Raw genomic sequence first — 19,417 nt, 5'->3', positions numbered from 1 at the left:
GAAGTATGTAACTACCTCGGCGGCGGCGGATGAGTATAAGACGGAGCGGGGATGTGATTGTGTTGAGGGGGCTGGGGAGCAGACAACTTTGAAGTGGTGATGGGGTCTGGTAGTGTGACGGTTCAAGAGGGAAGTCGTTTGGACATGACATGTCACAGCCTCGTGCCTGATGAGCTGGCACTGACGAGGTTCCGCGCCTGCTGGCCGTGATGAGACCGTCAGGGAATCTGTTCAAGGTGTCATCGTAGGCCGCGTGTTCAACGAGTTGATTCATGTTCTCAAATACACTACGTCCCGGGTGTAAAATTGTACAAATGCCTCCAGTCAAGACACGGCAAGCCCTCACGGACAGTCTGTCTAAGCAACGCAGGGCAGAAAAAACCCAACGCATCCCCATCAAGTACCATTCTTCACCCTCACCCTCGCGGCCTCGGTCCGACGTTCCAAGGCAGTGAAATCTAGGAAAAATCAGCCAAGGGCTCCGTTCCACGCCAGCAAGACCGGAGGTCGACCGACCTTCTTTGAGCAGCGGGCCGCCCGACAGCGTAGTCGGCAGCGCATTCACAGCGGCTTGGATCTGCGGTTCGCCTTGTCAAAGACGCCGATGAGACGCGCAAGGCGAGGCATTCACTCACATTCTCCGCCACCAGCTCCCCGGCCAGCTCCTTGATGCTGTCCACCAACTCCTTCAGCTCGCGGGAGCGCCTGTTCGCAAACACCAGGGGCACGCGGTACGCGCCGACCACGACGCGCCTCGGGTCGTACCAGCTCACCGCGGCGGCCGGCACGCTGAAGTGCTGGTCCGCGAGCCACTCCAGCAGCCGGGCGTACTCGCTCAGCAGGTAGTACGCGTACTGCTCGGTGCGCCGGTCCTTCCTAGCCTGGTCGATGAGGCGGCCGTCGACGGGTCCGCGGTCGGCCACCTGGCCCAGGAGGTTCTTGGTCCCGGCGCGGCCGAGCTTGTGCGTCGCCATGCCCTGGTGGACGAGGGCGATTGTCGTCGCTGCGCTCGAGAGGGTGGCTTCCACGGCGCCCACGCTCTCCATGACGGACGGCTGTCTGCTTATAAGGCGGTTGTGCAAAGGACTCGGTGTCGGCGGCGACTTGGCGACACGGGAGCAAATACGGGAGATATTCGCAATGGTGATGCTATATAACCGGCGGGCGACGGCGGTGCGATAAATGACGGCAACGCATTCGGCCTGACGAGCATTCTGGCTGCGCACTCTTGTCCTTCAGCCACATGGGACGTTGAGTTTCTCGTCGTAAGTGGCTCCGTGTACCAGTGGTCCGAAGAAGCACGCAAGACATAATAAATGGGGAGTCGCGCGCCTCTTGCTCACATGGATGGATTTCGTACCGCGGTGCCGCAAATGAGCAAGCCATGGCAACATTAACTCTAAAACGGCCCTGTGCAACGAGTCACGGAACCGACTCTCTGGCCATATAGACGGGACGCAGCACCTGCCGCCGGCGTGGAAGTGGGCCAAATATTCGTGACCAGGCGAGGTCGTTGGTAGTTAGACGTCTAGATGGCTGAATGGTGTTGAATGTGCGAACTGTCGCGTGACAGCCGATGGACTGTCATTCATATTGGTTCATATACCCCAATAACACCTGCCCAATCACAACATCTACTACGATGACTGCTCACAGTCATTCGCATCTTCCGTAGTATAGTGGTCAGTATGCAAGCTTGTCACGCTTGAGACCCGGGTTCAATTCCCGGCGGGAGAGCCACTTTTCTTTTTGTCATTTAACAGCGCAAACAACGTACATTGATACTAATTAATTTTTTTTTGTCCTTCCGCATTCATTTTCTTGATTTTCGTTTGTTCGGTGAGTTATTTATTGGCGTTGGTGTCTGTTCCTATCAAACGTACCTAGGTAGTTGGGCTTGTGTAGGAGGGCGTGATACATTAGTGCACGATGCTGTGTGCCGGCCCAAGCTATCCAACGAGCTTTGTGTTCTGGCCACGAGGAACCATTGGCTGAATAAAATATACATAAATATACTGAACAGATGGCTCCACATCTCGGGCAGCATGGTTCTTTCTTGATATTACCGTATGTTCACAAGGTTCGCGCAGAGAGCCAAGACTCGACTCGCTCTATTCTGAAGATGCTCATCTGACACCTCATGACAACTCCCCCAGCCAATTCTTCCACCGGTCAGCACTCAAACTTGACGCTTCCCAGCCTCCCACCCTACCACCTAATCCGATATCGACCAGCGGTACCAAGCTCGGGCGCCCGTGCGCACACTGAAATGGAAAGGCACATCGCGATAGACGTTGGACCACTCGCTTGCATTCGTCCTTGCCGAGCTCATCATTAAACATGATGGCACCTGTGAGTTGTTAGCGGGCTGCACGAATATGATGGTATTTGTGGTCACCTTACTTCGACAAGATCTGGAGTGAAGCAGCTCCAGTATACCTTGGGGACAGTTGTGGAAACTGGAAACCCACGGTTTGCCCGGCTCATAGACCGGCTGAGGTGGTATAGTTCTATCCTCAAGCTTCCAGATTTCTTTGCGTACTAGGTCAATCACCAGCTTTGGTTCGGTCCGACACCGCTCTAGAATGCTTGGCGGAAGAGACTTGATCTCAATCTGGTGCTCATTCATGCTGCTCGTCTTGCACATGACATACATGATACCCCATGTACGAAAGTGGCTATGAAATCGACCCAAGAGCTCGTATTCTCTGGCTGAAACTTCAAATACGATTGGCTTCTCTAAAAGCTCTGTCACAGCTTGCAGAGGATTTAACTGAAAATACTGAGACATTAGCTCCTCTAGGCGACACCTCTCATCCGCCGCGTGTTGATCTAGCATGATGAGTGTCGATGATGCTTCTGTACCTTGGGCCACGTTTGGTGTGTGCAGAGGTAGCCGGAGGAGAAGGAACTTCTTGTCAACTTGGCCAATGACCTCAGCTTGAGCTAATGAAGTTCGGGACAGCCGTCCATCCAGGGCCATGGCAGCTGATTCGAACTGTACATGATATTCTTGGGAGTAAAATTTGCTGCATGGCCCATCATAGTTTGCATTGACTGGCCGCTCTACGGGAATGGCCTGGTCCAGGGATGGTATTCGAGGCTCCGTTAATTCAAAGACGGGGTTCTTCCATGAACGTATGATGTTCTGCAGCCATTCCTGGGGTTGGGCTTTTGGCCTGCCTTCCGAAATCTGTTCAACTTGCCGTGTCAATCTTGTCTTTGGTGACGATGTTTCAGCCTTGCTATCTACTTCAAGGCTCTTTGTGTTGTTCTTTTCTGTAGTTGCCTCCACGAGGACCTCAGGCTCGTTCATATGTGGGCTCTGGACAGATGGTTCGATCTCAGCAGCATCGTCAAATGGCCTTTGCAAAAGCACACCCCTGTCACCTACAAGACGGCGAGTTGTAGGCTTATCGGCTGTAGCGGGACTCTCAACAGATTGGTAGGCGACCTTGGGTTCAGCGACAGCCCGCCCGACTTTGAGACGATTCCATGCATCGAATGGGCTGCATGGTCGTCGGGGTTCTGGTTCTGGGGTTGCAGCAGACGGTAGTCGAGAACACTTTTGGCCTTCGGATATAGACTGCCCGGTTAGACGTCTTGGAGGGTGCCTGGTCCTTGCAGTGACTGGCACCTCAGCAATTCGTTGGATTTGCTTGGGCTGCAGCAAATGCTTCTTCAGAAACCCGTAGCAGACAACTTTCAGAAGGTCAATTATGGCCTGCAGACTATGTTTTGAGTCCCCGAGGACGTCCTCCATAGCCAAGTCTTCATCGGTTCCGAGAAGGTGAATCTCCAGATAGAACATTGGCCACCGTTCAATGCCCTTTCTAGGCTTCCCCTGAATACCACCTATATGCTCCTCAGTGTCAACCACACCGAAGTTGGAACCCTGGAAAAGCTTATTGGCCTCTTCGTAAAGTACATTGGTGCCAAAGCTGTTGGGTATCGGTCGAATGCCGAGGCTCATTATCTGCGACCGACGAGTTGCGACCGGGTTTGTTGAGATGGCTCCCTTGATGCGGACACGGCGACATGACGCTGATACGGGCACCCACGAGCCAGCGTCTTCGCTACCGGCAAGGCCTGACTGTGTGAATATCCGTGAAATCCGCGAAACAAACTCATTATTGCCCGATCTCAGGCGCTGTTCCCATTGCGTATTTGCTTCCCTCAACGAGATGGACACTTCGGTTGGCCACGCCAGCAGCAGCCCGGCAATATCTCGCATCAGAGATTCCCATTCTCTGGCGAGCCGAACACGGTCAGAAAATAGGAGCCCTCGCTGCTTTACCCTGACGGGCATTGACCCAAATAGATTGCGAATGCTAATGCGGGTTCCATGGCTGAATAGTTCGAACCGCTGGTCTGGCAGGGCTGGAACATGGCGAGCAAGCACCTTGCCATTGTGAACGGATAGAGATGCTTGAGATGCGTGGTGCCGGTGATGCGACGTAGCTGTCAGGAGCGAAAGGGTGGCGACGGAGGCAATAAAGCTGCCATGACTGCCGTGGATGTTTGGATTCGGCGGACTCTTTGATGTGTCTGGTGAGTGTTAGCCCACATCTTGCATGTTGCAACATATGAACACGGGACAGCATCGCACGATGTAGTTTACACAGGCCGCCGTCTTGTTCAAATTCACTTGGTTCTATACCAAGCCCGTTGTCCTGGACGGTGCAGTTGCCCAAGACATAGTCGAGGCTGATGTTGACCTTGGTGCAGCATGCGTCCAGGGAATTGGTGAGCAGACCGCACACAACTTGGTTTAGGGAGGTGATTGCCGAGGAGGACTTGATTCTGTCAACGACATCCTTGGGGAGGGGGCGGATGGACATGATACGCACGTCCCATGTTGGCGCGAGAGTCGCGAGGTGAGAGGTGTGTGTGTGGTTGAGGTTGAAGCAAGTGGATAGTTGGAGGCTGAGCTGAGGAAGCAGCTGAAGCTGAGCTATGGTGGGGGCAGATGGGCCAGATGGGGTGGATGTACCGAGTACCCGGTCCCATGCTAACGCTCCACTCGATCAAGAGTACCAGGATACCTGGGTACCCAGGTGGGCTTGTAACTTGTACATGCTTCATGATCGAGCCCAGCAGACCAAAGGTTTTGTGTAAGACAGCACTAGGAGAATAAAATCAGCGTCAGGGCGAGGAATGTGCCAGTTGCTCAGTAAAGTTGTCTGGTTGAGGTGTAGTGTCCGCATGATTCTATTCTTGGGGACCCCTTGGGCCCAATTATTCACGGTAAAAAGCCCACGGACCTCAATCTGCGCGCAGTTCCGGTTTGTTCTTTCAGCATTTAACGTTGTGGCGTCGTCGTCTCGGGGCCAGATAACCCGTGGGCACCAAGCAGCGCGAAGGGGTACGAAAATACCCAGGCTTCAGGTGCTCCTGAAAATCGAAGTCAAAATCGAATGCATGTGGCGCAACTTGTTGGGAGCGATCAAGCGACGCACGGCAGCATTGAAACTGGATATGCCTGCTACAGGGGGAAGGTGCGCTGAAGCGTAGCAGCCACAGCGGGTGCACCGCCCGGGGCCAGCGAGTGATGGGGCCTGGGATGGGGCCTGGGACCCCTGACATGACCTAAACCCACTGGTCAACGGTGCTAACTGCACCCCGAGGTACCTGGATACTTCCAGAGGCATCCAACATTGAAGGCCCAAGCAAGTGCCGGCGGCCCTGGCGTCCTCGAGTTCCAAGTTTGGATGGAGTTCAAGGTTTGTGTCGATCATCCGTAATGACACACTACTTCACCCCGACATCTCCGTCCTCCATCACCCTCTCACGTTTAAAGCGTGCGCCCACCTGAGACGACGTGTTCCCCAGCGCCACCCTTATTTGCAGAGTGCCCCGTGTCGCCCTCGCTTCAGTTGCAAGGGCCGTCGTCAACCTCCGCCTCACACACGTGCGATTGACGTCGTGATCCCACAGCCAAGCAGACAGAGCAAGGGCTCTGGTCTGCTCCTCAGACCCCGAGAACCTCGACGTCTGCTCCCACGTATAACCTTGTCCAACGCCGACCGTCTGTTGCCTGCCGTCGGCAGCTGGGACGACCGCAAACACTCCAGCTTTCAACAAGTTTACCTGCCTGGCTGTCATGACCGCGATGGATATGGTCAATGAACCTCACGGTAAGCTAGCCCAAGCCTTGCACCGTCAAACTTGCCGCCGCGCTAGATGGCCGCTGCCCAGCCCTTTCCAGCCTTCTCTACCTCACAAAACACACATCTAATGAATTCTTCTCTTCCAGACCGACAGGCGCACCGGCGACGTCCCTTCTCAACATGGGTCAAGAAATTGACCAATTTCAAGTCATCCTCCGACGGCGACCGCCCCAAGCGACACATGAAGATGAAGCGCGGACCTAAGTTGAACAACCCTTATCCTCAGTCCGGCCATGTGAGCCAAAGCCAGCCCAACGACCCCAACGACCCGAATGGCCTCGACGGCCCCGTCAACAGGACGAGCCACGCCGACACGAATGGTGATAGCTCCTACTCCTTTACTACTGCCCGAACCGGAAGTATTACGTCGCTTGACCAGCCCGCACGAAGCTCCGTTGACGGCCTTGGCCTTGCGCCTACAACGGCCGGCACCGTCTCAACGGAAAATGAAGCTCCACGATCTATTGCTCCCAGCCACGGAGGAGCTAGTTCTTTGGCTGGAACCAGTCGTACCATTGGTGGTGGAATAGACGGCCGAAGAGGAGGGGATAGCACCTTTTCCAGCCCTGCTCCCTCGGTACGATCTTTGACTACGACTCTGACCACGATTCAATCTGTGGCTCCCAACGGCAATACACCGTATGTTGCGGCGCCCCCGCATAGCAACACGCAATCCATACAATTCAGCCAGCCGTTTCCCTCCACGTCCCCGGCGTCGGCAATTCCGTCGCATCTGGCACCGACCAGCAACCCAACCACGTATACTACTGCGACTGCCAATAATCTCTTGACCGACAATGCCTCTATTTTGACACTGGCCTCGTCTAGCAAGCGTCGTCGTCGCCGCTCCATGGACACCGACGCATCGGTGCGCGCACTGGCCCCCTCATCACTCTGGGGAGGGAGTCGTGAGAGTCTGCCGCTTAGTGTTCTCAGTGCCAACATTGACCAAGGGGGCATGCCGACGACGCCTGGAGTTCCAGGGAGCAGTTCACGCCTGGGTCCAGAGCGAAACAGCATCTACTCATCTACGGGCGTGGCTCCAGCCATCACCAGTGAGAGGAACAGCATTCTTGCCAAGCAAGGCGACGGAGCGAGTGTTCGGAGCGGCCCCTTGAGTCTTGGACGGCCGGATAGCATTAGCGGAAGTATTGCGGGTGTAACTAGCCCGTTGGCCAGTCCGAGGGAGGAGCCGGAGCAGCAAACCCCCAAGGACGACGGTGCGGCTACTGGACCGAAGGCAGAGTAAGCTGGGTGGTTGCTATCATGAGTAAATGAATGACTAGGCGTTGTGCGTGTTGGCTTGTGGGAAATTTGGCTTTTGGGCTGGTACACTTTGCTTTGGAGCTTGGGACTAGGGATTGGCTGGATGAATAATGGCGGATAGGAGTAGCATACGAGATACCCAGGACCACAGCTAGTCTGGGTCGGAATTGACTAGTAGTGGGCAAAAGTGCAGGCAAAGCGCATCGTAAAGAATTGATTGATATTGATGTTGAACCGCTGGCGGCGTCGGGCAGTGACGTGTGGTGACATAACTACTAACCTCGGTCAGCCACTCCAGAGGTGTGGCGGTGCTTGGTGGTTGACTGAAGTCGCCCCAGCCAGCAGAGCTGTCCCGAGCTGTCCCACCCTCAATCGTCATCGCGAAGACAACCCACCAACCTCAACTCTCCATTTTATCGGCACTCAATCATCTGATGCGTCGACATGGCAATTTCGGTACGTGTCTTTTGCTTCCCTCGTGGCAGAGGCTGCCCCATCTACCCAATCTCGAGACCTACTGCCCGCTACCTGCCCAACACTGCTGCTGACACCCTCTAGTGGAAGTCCTTCGACTTCTTCGAAGTCTCCCAAGTCTCCCTCCCCGATGACGAAACCCGTAGCCTGTTCGATGCCAACGAAATATCCAGCATCTGCTCCGGATCCGACAGTCTCTTTCTTGGTGGCAGCGATGGATCCGTCAGCATCATCAGCAAGAGCTGGAAAGCAGTTAGGACATTCCAGGCCCACGATGCCGGACGAGTCACGCACATGCGCCAAGTCGAGGGGACGAGCCTGCTCATCACTGTCGCCGAGGACCTGAGCAGTGAGCCCGTTCTTAAAGCCTGGGCGCTGGATAAGCTCGTCAAAAAGACCAACATGCCAACCTGTCTGAGCACCCTGACCATAAATAACGGCCGACGGCAATTTCCGATTTCAGCTTTTGCTGCCTCCGACGACCTGTCCCAGATTGCGGTCGGTTTTGGTAACGGTGCTGTGACGGTTATTCGGGGCGATCTCATCCATGACCTTGGCACCAAGCAGCGCATAGTGTTTGAGTCTGAGGAACCAGTCACCGGTGTGCAGCTTGCGACGGACGAGAAGCTAACGACGTTGTTCATCTCCACGACTACGCGGATAGTCAAGTTGGGGTTGTCTAGGAAGGGTCAGGGGCTTCCTCCCAAGACTGTGGAGGATAGCGGCTGTGCGTGGGGGTGCATGACGTTGGATAAAGAGACGGGCGATGTGGTGGTGGCGAGGGATGATGCCATCTACACATATTCGTTGGATGGTCGAGGGCCGCCAAAGGCGTATGAAGCTCCCAAGACCTTGATTGCCATGTATGAGAATTACGTGGCGCTCAAGTGTTTGCCGACGGGGGTCAATGGACGGGATCCGGATAGTATGCGACGGCGATTCGGGGGCGGCGGTAACGACGACTTGTTTAACGCTACAATGTTTGTTCTGCTGGAGCCAGATCTGCGAGTCATTGCGCACTCCGAAACAATCATGTCCCCTGTGAGGTTCATCTTTGATGTTTGGGGAGACTTGTATACTATGTCGGAGGAGGGCAAGGTGAGCCTGTACCGCACTGCATGATCCCGTGTCCATGGCTGATGTTTTGCAGATTTATCGGTATCATGAAAAGCCGTTGCAGCAGAGGTTAGAGATGCTGTACCAACGCAACATGTTTCCTCTTGCTATTGAGCTTGCACAAGGCTCCGGAATGGATAGTCAGCAGCAGAGCATCATTTATCGCAAGTTTGGTGATCATTTATATCAAAAGGCTGATTACGACGGAGCCATGATGCAGTATATTCGGGCTATCGATACCACTGAGCCATCGCAGGTTATTCGCAAAGTATGTTTTGTTTTTGCCTGCGAATGAATTGAACGTGAAAAAAAAGACGTGAACGTGCTGACCGGACAGTTTCTTGATACCCAACGAATACATAATCTCATTCAGTACCTTGAACAATTACACGAGCACAGAAAAGCTACGGCTGACCACACAACATTGCTCCTGAATTGTTACGCAAAGTTAAAGGACATTGCCAAGCTAGAAAAATTTATCAGGTCACCAGGAGACTTGAAGTTTGACCTGGACACGGCCATTGTCATGTGTCGACAAGGGGGATACTACGAGCAGGCCGCCTATCTCGCCAAACGGCATGGGGAGACGGAGCTTGTGGCCGATATTCTGATTGAGGACTCCAAGAGCTACGGTGAAGCGCTGGGCTACATCTGGCGGCAAGATCCTGAAGTGGTAGGTTCGCGCCCGGACACACTATCAGCGTGGCGACTGACTTGTTTCGTAGGCATATCCATGTATGCAAAAGTACGCTCGGGTACTCATCGAAAACTGCCCCAAAGAGGCGACGAAGCTCTTCATCGATTACTATACAGGGAAATACCGCCCAAGAAAGTCGACGGTTGCCATCCCTGGTGAAACATCATCGACCGGAGGCCTCACATCAGGCACGTCCAGTGCAGTGCAAAACCTCACTAATTATCTACCCTTTCCCTACATGGGCACATCCTCGGGACCAACGGCAACACCGGGCACGCCTAGTAACATTAAGCAGCCGGCAAGCAACGGCACCCTCGAACTTGGCGAAGACGACCATCCTCCGCCAAAGTACACGGTGCCGGCACCGCGAACTGCATTTTCTTCATTCATCGACCACCCAGATGAATTTATCACGTTTCTTGAAGCATGTCTCGAGGAGGGAGATTTGAAGGTTTCGGATCGAACAGATTTGTATACCACTTTGTTTGAAATGTATTTGTATAAAGCCAGCGAGAAGAAGGGCCACCATCGGGAGGAGTGGGAGGGCAAGGCGAAGAAGCTGATCGAGGGAGAGCACGTACCCATGGAAAGCTCCAACGTGCTCTTGCTGTCAGACTTGTCCAATTTCCGCGACGGCACTGTCTTGGTCAAGGAGCAGGCCGGGCTGCTTTTTGACATCTTCCGATCGTACACGTCTGCCAAGGACACGCGCGGCGCCATCAAGGCTCTGAGAAAATACGGCCCCGAAGAACCGCAATTATACCCAGCAGCCCTCGCATACCTCACATCCGACCCGAAAGTCCTCGAAGAAGCAGGGCCGGACGAACTGGCCAACGTGCTCTCCAAAATCGACAAAGACGGGCTCATGGCTCCTCTGCAGGTGGTCCAAACCCTCGTTGGCCAATCATCGGCCGGCGGCGTGGCGACAATGGGCATGATCAAACCCTACCTCCACGACACGATTACACGCGAGCGCAAAGAAATCCAAGACAATCGCAGGCAAATCGACACCTTGCGCGTGGACACGGAAAAGCGGCGAGCCGAAATTGCAGATTTAGGCTCTAAACCGGCCGTCTTCCAAGCAACGCGGTGCTCGGACTGTGGACAGGGGCTGGATTTACCGGCTGTCCATTTTCTGTGCAAGCACAGCTTCCACCAGCGGTGTCTCCGTGGTGGCGAGGGCGACGAGGTGGAGTGTCCGCAGTGCGCGGGGGGGAATGATCTCATCCGCAAGATGAGGCAGGAGCAGCGGAAGGCGGCGGAGAAGCACGACCTGTTCAAGATTGAGCTGGAGGGCAGCGAAGACCGGTTCGGGACGGTGGCCCGGTGGTTTGGCAGGGGGGTGATGGACGGACAGAATAAGGACGATGATATTTGAGCAACTTTTAGCGGTCTACTTTATCAATTGACATGTCGGAATGACAAAGTATTAGTAGACAAGGCTCTTCCTTTTTTTGCAATAATTGATGTAAGTTCCCAGGTGACGTTGGGCGGCCCGTGAAACGTCGTCTCGGCTCGGCGGTGTTGGTAAATGGGCCGGGCCGGCTGCATGTGTCCCAATCCGGCAAGTCTCACGCAAGTCAGTTCCAGAGTGGGGCCGGCATCAACGTCACCTCAACTCACCTCTCCCGACCTCACTGCACCGCACTTGACTTCTTCCCCCGAACAAAGACCACCCGCCATGCCCGACGCGCTAATGTCCACCAAGCAGACGGCCGCGCGGTTCGCCAACGCGCTCCGGTCCTTCTCCGCGTCCGGGGACGCCTTCCGCGTGCTGTCCACGGTGCCCCCCCGCACGGAAACACCTCCGCCGCCGCCGGACAGCCTCATCGTCCTCGACTCGAGCTTCAACCCGCCCACGCGGGCGCACGCGGCCATGGCCTCGTCGGCGGTGCGGCAGGCCGGCCCCCGCGCGCGGCTGGTGCTCCTGCTGGCGGTGACCAACGCCGACAAGGCGCTCGCCCCGGCGCCGCTCGAGGTGCGCCTCGGCATGATGGAGGCGCTGGCGCGGGAGCTGGCGGCGGCGCCGGTGCAGGTGGACGTGGCGGTGACGACGAGGCCGTACTTCCACGACAAGGCGGCGGCGATGGAGGGCGCGGCGGGGTACGGGCGCGCGGAGCAGGTGTTCCTGTGCGGGTTCGACACGGTGGTGCGCATCTTTGAGCCGCGGTACTATGGGGGGAGCGGGGGGATGGGGAGCGCGCTGGGGCCGTTCTTCCGGCGGGCGAGGCTGCGCGTGACGATGAGGCCGGACGGTGCGTGGGGGACGGCTGGGGAGCAGGCGGCGTATGTGGCTGGTCTGGAGGGGACGCTGGGCAGGAGCGGTGGTGATGCGGCGTGGGTGAGGAGGATTGAGTTGGTGGACGGGGTGGAGGGGGCGGTGAGCAGCTCGAGGGTGAGGGAGCTGGTGAGGACTGGGGAGAGGGGGCCGGCGGTGGAGGGCTTGGTTGGGGCCGAGGTTGCGAGGTGGATTGACGAGGAGGGCTTGTATAGGGAGTAGTTGGTGGTGGTGGTGGTGGTGACGGAAGTTGGGTTTGGATTACGTCTGGAAGCTGGGTATCTGGTCGGCTGGGCGGGTTGTTTGTTTTGTATTTGGGCATAGAGATGGGTTTGCTTGGCTTTCACTGTTGGTCTGCGGCTCACGATACACGAGGAGGCAATGGCAAGGCTAGTGAGGAGCGACTTGATTGGTATTTCCAAAATAGCAAAAGCAGAAGTTTGAAAGCATCAACTATAACTAAGGGGTAATGAGTGTGTAGGGGTACAACGATTTCCATGTCCTTGACGAATGTGTTTTTGTGTTTTGTAAAAGCAGCTCGACGACAGAAGCACAACTCCGCTCTGCTATGCTTCGCTTGGCTTTTACAGGAATTTCCCAAAGTCCTTTCCACGGGTGACGCATGCTTTCTGCAATCCATTCTTATACATCGTGTGAATATCTTTGTGATATTCTTTGTCACACTTGGCTTTGCCGGTGCCCTTGCACTTTTCGCACTCAGAATTGTCCCCGCGACACTCGCAATCGTAATCAATAGGCCAAACGAGCCTATTTCCGCAAACTTTGCATCTGCACTTCTGCACGTGCCGCCACATTCTCCTTTCCTCAGATGCAGGTCTTTTGCAATTCCAACATATTCGCCTGCTCCTCCCGTCCTCCATACGCTGGGTGGGAAATACGGTGCATGCATGGACACCTCTCGTCTTTACCCCTTTTGGGGGCTTCCAACAGTACGAGCAATAACATCCCCTAGCATTTTACTTTGTATTAGTGAATGCTTTGCTTTGTACTAGGGTGAATAAGATGCATACTCTGATGGTTCGTTCCCAGAAGACGGAGGCTGTAAATTTTCGTTCTCGCCATTCGGACATATTTGCTCGTCCTCGTCTGACTGTACGTCGTCATCTTCATCTTCTATGATGCGTAGTTCGCGAATCTGCTCCGGTGTCATGCTCTCATTACAGAATTGGCAAAACACGTCCCTAGTACGTTACTTTTTATTAGTGGGCGCTTTTCTATGTAGTAAGATGAATGAGATACATACTTTGGTGGGTCGCTCTCTCGATTTTTACATATTTCCTCGTCGTGGTTTAGCAAGTTGCATATGTGAGAAACCTGTCTCCCCGGCTGTGTCAGGTCCCCCTGACAGTGTCCGCAAGTCAGACGCCTAGCACGTTATTTTTCATTAGTAGGCGCTTCGCTATGTACTAGGGTGAATGAGATACATACTCTGATGAGTCGCCCTCCGCATTCGGAAGTATTTCCTCGTCGTGATTTAGCAAGTTGCATATGTGAGAAACCTGCTTCCCCGGCTGTGTCAGGTCCCCCTGACAGTGTCTGCAAGTCAGACGTCTGGCACGTTATTTTTATTAGTAGGCGCTTTGCTTGGTAGTGAGGCGAATAACATGTATACCTTTCTTCCTCCATTCTGTAAATGCGGATAAGAATCTCATGCAGTGGTGTTGTGTTTGCCGATTTTGGAAGTTGAAAGGTTGCAACTCGCACGGTTGGGAATGTAAAAAAAGAACCCGGGATTTGGGGGAATGAGAGCTCTTCATATACCGCAGGACGTCGTTGAACAAGTCATGTACTCGATATAACAGATGATGCTGTGTTCTGCTGCTGTTATATCCAGCACAGGTAGTGCATTGCGCACGTCTAACCCACATCATAAGAGCCTGTTCTGTTTCTACTCTGTTCAGCAAATGTGACAAACTACCTGGCTCATGTATTTGTTCAGAGCTACGAGGGCCTGTGCTTTCACTGCTCATCCAACACAGACAATATCCGACAAAAACACTGAGCACACGCATTGCATGGTGTGAACCATGAGGGTTTGTGGTTTCACTTCTTCATCTGACAGATGCACTGCAACTACGCGTGCATTTTGTCTGTAGCAAAGGGGCTTGTTCTGCCAATGTTCTCTCCAATACGAGTGCTACACTATGTATGCATTGTGGGAGCTGCAGGTGGCAAGGGCTCGCAACAAAGGGCGTTGGGCGAACAAAGGTTACACAACAACAAAGGCAAAGGTCACGAGTCCAGCGTTACAGCTCTGGACAGTTCATCTTCGCATATGGTGGGAGGCATAGTCACAATGCCGCCTGCTGATGATGGAGATGGCCTTGGAGCACTCTTTACCAAATACGAGCTGGTATTGAGCGGCGAGGCTCCTCAGACTCTGTGTGAGCTCCGACAGTCTAGCCAATAAAGGTAGTCAATAGCTCGATGCTATGCAGTCGGCTACGGGTTGGCTAACCAAGTTCTCTAGGAGATGATGGTGCGATTCTACACGGTTTCCACGGCCACGACGGTCGAAGCGTTGATGAACCGAAACAAACGGATGCGCCGCAGAGGAAGCGCTCGTCGCGCGGGACTCGACGTGGCAGGCGTTTGGTAGTGGGTTTATTTGGCTCTGATACTTGCCAAGAATCTGTCGCCACTATGCGTTTTTGCTTCTCTCCAGTTGCCGCTCGCAAGCTGGAATCGCCCATTTCCATGTACTCTGATCTCATCAGCTGTTGGGCCGTAGGCCGTTCCAAAGGCTCATACGCCAGCATACTTCTCAGCAGCTTTTCCAAGGCCTGCATTTCCCCTCCTTCAACATCCCATTCACAGGTCTCGGGCGTCATGCCACGTCCCATGTCCCACATGCGTTGATGCAACGGTCGGGAAACAGGGGTGTAGATTCGTTCGAGGTTATGAATCCAGGAGCCAACTGGGTTAAAAAACTCGTGTCGATTCTCCCATTTATCCCACCAACGCGCGGGTGGCCGCCCCAATGTGCTGATGATGTCTGCGATAATATCGTCTCGATCGCCATTAAATGTTTCAAAGAGGGGCCTTTCACCCAAAACTTCGTACAAGATCACGCCAAGTGTCCATACATCCGCCGCCAATGTGATGGGTTCTTGAAAAAAGTCTTCCGGGGGCAGGAAGAGTGGTGGCGTATGCAGCTCGGGGAAGCGCTCAGTAGCCAGAATGAAAGATGTTCCGTAGTCGGATATAGTGATTATAGGTTCTCTTAGTTTGTCGGCGGCCATTTTCATGTGCATAGGATAGACGGCATATGGTGGCGCGTGAGGTTCGACAGCAGCGCCATCAACTCGGCTAATAGCGGCTTGATCCAAACGGTAACTCTTGCAGAGCAGGTCAGGGCTGAGTTGGCCGACATGTGGATCGCGAAATAGAACATTTCTTAGATGCAAGTCTGGATTTGGCGAGCTATGGTAAGGAGAGCACGGTGAAGAGTTTAGGTGCTAAACCTACCTCCATGGCATATGCCTCGTGAGTGCAAATACGCCACACCCATGATCAGCTGGGCTGCTATGGACCTCGCGGTCTCGGTCGAAAACATGAAGTTTACCGAGTCTTCTTTGGACGCAGCGACGCTGCAGCCGGCCGCTTCTTGTACAAGGCAGGTATGTCGCCCGTTTGGGCCCTGTATGGAGAATGCATCTAGTAAATGAGGGATGAAGCGCTGCCCTGGGTGCAATGTGTCGATGCTCTGAAGTTGGCCAAGGATATTTGCTTCGGTATTTTTTGACGATTCGCTTGCAACCGAGACCTTCAGTGAGACATAGCGATCCAATGTGTTGTCTCGGGCCAGCCAAATTGTAGAATAGCCACCAAAGCCAAGCTTGTGGGCAATCTTGTATCGGCCTTTTTGAAAAGTGTCTCCAATAACGATGGGATGGTAGCCACCGATGGTGTAGCTCTCAAAATCTTCCAGGTCCACCTCAGGGACATAAACAGCCTCGGGCTGTCGAGATGTATTGTCGGTCGTGGCATATGAGCATTGAAGATCCGGTCATCACTGAAACGGTATTCGTAGATGGTTAGTTGCCCGTCTGGCGCGTGTAACAGCGTGGCTCCAAAGGAGCCTCATGGTTGATGTGGTCGCGAAGGTGGTTGAGCTCAACGAAATGAGAAATTTCACGTGATGCTGTCAAAAGCGCACGGGCCATGTACCCCACAACGCATCATCCCGAACTCGTGGCACCTCCAAAAATAGATGTCGGGTCCCCTCGGAACAGAGAGGCACATTTGCGGCGAATCTGCACTTTACGCGTATTTATGGGGCAGACTCTATATACACAAGACGTCGGTGAGTTTTGCAAACCTGAGGCCTAACCGTATGGCAAACATGGTGTAGATGTTGAAAGGAAAAATAGGCATCTACCAAATTAAACCTCGCAATTGTGTGAGGCCTCCACTTTTGGCAGAATGCTTCATTTTTCCAGTAGATCAAGGGCAAAAAACAATACAGGTAATAAAAAAAAGTTTGTATTTTTTATAGAACACTAGACACATGTCTTCTATCACTTGTAACAATAACACGGCAAAGCTAACAGATTTGTAAAAGGAACGCTCATCCGTCGCACTTTACATCTTATCCCAGCGCTCAAGGTATATGATATTCTTAACAGGTATGTACGCCCTTTCGTAAAAATGGCGAAAGACTTGACGGTGGACTTTCGATTCGCAGGGAAGGAATCCCCAGCCAGAACAAGTATTGCACCGTCTGTCTCGAGAGTTTGCCTCGAAGAATTTACAGGCCGTGTAGGATTTTGTCGTGAGAGGCTTTTCGCATTTTTCGCACACACACGTGTGCAGGTGCTTCCAAATCTCGTCTTCACTCCCAAATCCTTTGTCGCATTTTACACACAATAACATCGTTTGACCACGGTGCGTCTTCTTCGTCTGGAATAAGTGGCATCGATGGTACTCGATCTTCGTCACGTCCTCAAGGCAGTGCAGGCAAAACACGAGCCTGGTGCATTCCCTTCTGTTAGTGGGAGATTTCGTCTATACTCAAATCAAGGTGATACATACTCGGCCATTTTAGCCTTTTTGTAAAGCTGTCGTTGAAGAGACTCGAGTGAAGGTGGTGGTGTCTGGTTTTTGAAGACGACTTGGTCTTTGTGGCAGCGTGAAACACCTGGGACACCATGGCTCTTTATAATCGTGGTGAATTCTGGTAGTACTGGCCTCTGCGTGTAGAAAGTCCAATTATGCGGTCTGTTTTCTCTGTGAATGTTTTTCTCAACAGAGACATTGGGCTAGGTGTGAATATAGTCTCAGGCGTGAGGTTTGTTTGTTCCGCGACTGTTCTGGCCAGCAGAGACATACAGCTCCGCGTGCATTGAATCTAGAGCGTGAAGCTCATGAAGCTCGTGAACCCGACAAAGAAGCTATGAAAAACGTTTGAGGGCCTGGATTATCCAAATAGCTGTGCAAGTGGCTCAAAGCAATGCACAAACAACAACTGACTGTACACGGCGTTCCCCGTGCAAGTCACCACACCGCAATCATAGCTCAAGCTGTTATACCGGCGAAGGTTTTCAAGAGCAGTCAACTAATCTGAAGCGATTAGTCAAATTCCTTTAAAATATGCCTGACCATAATCAATTTGACTTTGGGGGAAAGGCCCACCTGTCGCTAGGTAATGAACTACATGGCATATAGTCCATCCAAGTAGCAAGGGGCGTAGACGACGCCTATTCAATAAATTAATAGGATACAAGCAAAATATATCATTAGTTTTAAAAAAAATAACGTCGTTTGATAGGTAAACATAAGGCCACCTTGTACAAACTACGATATCGGTATCATATGGGTCCTACAATCTTCCCCGACTTTTCGTGTGTAGAAAAGCCGCCGCACATTATCAGCTCTTCACAACCAAAGCTCACAACCGACTAGTCGGAGCATCAAGTCCTGGACTCGTTCCGGTGGTCCTGTGTTTGTGAAAAAAGACGTTTGTTGGTCTGGGGCTGGTCATGTATTCACTGGGCGGTAATGGCAAGCCAAGTATCAACGCATGGCGGGGTTTACATGTGTTGTGTAGCACAAATAGAGACAGGATAACCAGGTTATAAAAATGAGTGTATTCGTGGGGCTAAGCGCTTATTGTAACCCTCAAACTGGTGAATATGTTGGAGAAGGTAATTTTTTCGGTAGAATTTCGTGCTTCTTTCCCGCCCCGTCCCGCCCCGTCCCAACCTGTCCCTTTTCAATATTGGCGTGTTTGTCGTCTGCTGAAGGCGCGCGACAGAATAGGTCTGGTCGTCTTCATGGTAGTCGCGGTGGTGGACGAGGCAAATCCCCAGCTTCGAACAAAGGCTCCGCAGACCGGTCAAGTTCTTCTTTTCGGGCTATATTCGAAGCTATCTGCAACGCCTGTGAATCGCGAAAAAGTGCTTGATAGCCCTTGCGCATGATTCTGGCCATGCCCGCATGAAGGGGATCCTGACATTCCCGAGCGACGCGCCCACAGTCTGTAGGCGCAGGCTCATTACTGTCGCTGCCCGGGGCCGAACCAAGACGGCTCAATGGTTGTTTGCAAGTAGGGCAGGGGCACTTGGCTACGTGCCCCCACATTTGGTTATTGTTATAACAAGCCACCTTGTTACAACAGGCACATACATATAGGTGGTAGACCAGGTCGTCTGTCCTTCGCTGAGGCGGAGGCTGGCCGAGGATCCCCGGGAGCTCCAAGGCGGATGAATAACATGGCGGTTGCCCCCGGAATTGTGTAAATTGGTGGAACATGTGGGCTGGGATTGTCTTGGTTCCTCCCAATTCTGCACGGCAGATGTTGCAAACCTCATCAGCCTTTCTGATGTCTCTGTCGGTTTTGGTTATTAGCCGCAGCCCTTTCTAGGTTCCGAATAGATATACATACCCAGACGTCATTGGTGTGGTTTCGTTTGTTGCCATCTTTTGTTCTCGGTGGCTCTCTTGGAAATTCTCCAACAGTCGTCCTATGTCTTGTCTTTGTTGTTTTTCGAGGTCGAGGTCGAGGTCGAGGTCTTTGTCGTAGCTGCCGTACAAAAGGGGCCTTTGAATGTGGGAGATTCCATGCCTCTTATAGTTTTTTTTTTACGCCGGCCGTACTGAACTACATTCACAGGATGACTGAGACATGACCACTGAAGATGGCGAATATATTCGAGAAAGCAACTGATTGGTAGAATTCCGTGTGTCGTTCATATCCTTCCCTGTGCCTCCTGTGACTCCTGTCCTTCTCTCACATGGCTCCTTCAAATGTTTGCGTCTTCGTCTTCTGTTTGGGGTTTGCTCGATAGAACGAAATCGAACTTGTTGTCGAGGATGCAAAGGCATCTTGAACCGCCATCACCACGCTGCCACACCTAGAGGTTCGGCTACACCGGTATTCATGTCCGAAGGTGC

General features: G+C 53.1%; 6 protein-coding genes and 1 non-coding gene across 7 annotated transcripts; 3 read left to right on the top strand and 4 right to left on the bottom strand.

Moving 5' to 3' along the window:
* Window positions 1-396: 396 nt before the first annotated feature.
* On the bottom strand, window positions 397-1,046 carry G6M90_00g031710 (uncharacterized protein; the record flags this gene model as incomplete). Its single annotated transcript, XM_014687623.1, has 3 exons — window positions 397-458; window positions 517-577; window positions 636-1,046. 3 exons carry the CDS (start codon window positions 1,044-1,046, stop codon window positions 397-399), a joined length of 534 nt encoding a protein of 177 aa, XP_014543109.1.
* A 619-nt stretch (window positions 1,047-1,665) lies between these two features.
* Window positions 1,666-1,737, bottom strand: G6M90_tRNA00000054. The gene has a single exon. It is a non-coding gene; the product is annotated as a tRNA-Asp (tRNA).
* A 478-nt stretch (window positions 1,738-2,215) lies between these two features.
* Window positions 2,216-4,841, bottom strand: MLH3 (DNA mismatch repair protein MLH3; the record flags this gene model as incomplete). The annotated part of the gene is made up of 2 exons (XM_066130090.1): window positions 2,216-4,548; window positions 4,610-4,841. The coding sequence occupies 2 exons, from the start codon at window positions 4,839-4,841 to the stop codon at window positions 2,216-2,218; spliced, it is 2,565 nt and encodes an 854-aa protein (XP_065986195.1).
* Window positions 4,842-6,112: 1,271 nt separating this feature from the next.
* G6M90_00g031690 (uncharacterized protein) lies at window positions 6,113-7,419 on the top strand (the record flags this gene model as incomplete). Its single annotated transcript, XM_014687621.2, has 2 exons — window positions 6,113-6,137; window positions 6,257-7,419. 2 exons carry the CDS (start codon window positions 6,113-6,115, stop codon window positions 7,417-7,419), a joined length of 1,188 nt encoding a protein of 395 aa, XP_014543107.2.
* A 461-nt stretch (window positions 7,420-7,880) lies between these two features.
* VPS11 (Vacuolar protein sorting-associated protein 11) lies at window positions 7,881-11,101 on the top strand (the record flags this gene model as incomplete). The annotated part of the gene is made up of 5 exons (XM_014687620.1): window positions 7,881-7,892; window positions 7,995-9,008; window positions 9,061-9,294; window positions 9,364-9,699; window positions 9,752-11,101. 5 exons carry the CDS (start codon window positions 7,881-7,883, stop codon window positions 11,099-11,101), a joined length of 2,946 nt encoding a protein of 981 aa, XP_014543106.1.
* Window positions 11,102-11,404: 303 nt separating this feature from the next.
* On the top strand, window positions 11,405-12,223 carry G6M90_00g031670 (uncharacterized protein; the record flags this gene model as incomplete). The annotated part of the gene is made up of 1 exon (XM_066130089.1): window positions 11,405-12,223. The coding sequence occupies one exon, from the start codon at window positions 11,405-11,407 to the stop codon at window positions 12,221-12,223; it is 819 nt and encodes a 272-aa protein (XP_065986310.1).
* A 703-nt stretch (window positions 12,224-12,926) lies between these two features.
* dsk1_1 (Protein kinase dsk1) lies at window positions 12,927-18,943 on the bottom strand (the record flags this gene model as incomplete). The annotated part of the gene is made up of 8 exons (XM_014687618.2): window positions 12,927-12,981; window positions 13,033-13,203; window positions 13,266-13,388; window positions 13,451-13,548; window positions 14,563-15,431; window positions 15,491-15,983; window positions 18,650-18,851; window positions 18,909-18,943. The coding sequence occupies 8 exons, from the start codon at window positions 18,941-18,943 to the stop codon at window positions 12,927-12,929; spliced, it is 2,046 nt and encodes a 681-aa protein (XP_014543104.2).
* Between the last annotated feature and the right edge of the window lie 474 nt (window positions 18,944-19,417).

The sequence above is a fragment of the Metarhizium brunneum genome, chromosome 2 (genome assembly GCF_013426205.1).
Source record: "Metarhizium brunneum chromosome 2, complete sequence".
NCBI classification, from domain to species: Eukaryota; Fungi; Ascomycota; class Sordariomycetes; order Hypocreales; family Clavicipitaceae; genus Metarhizium; species Metarhizium brunneum.
This window is presented reverse-complemented; position numbering and strand designations above follow the sequence as displayed.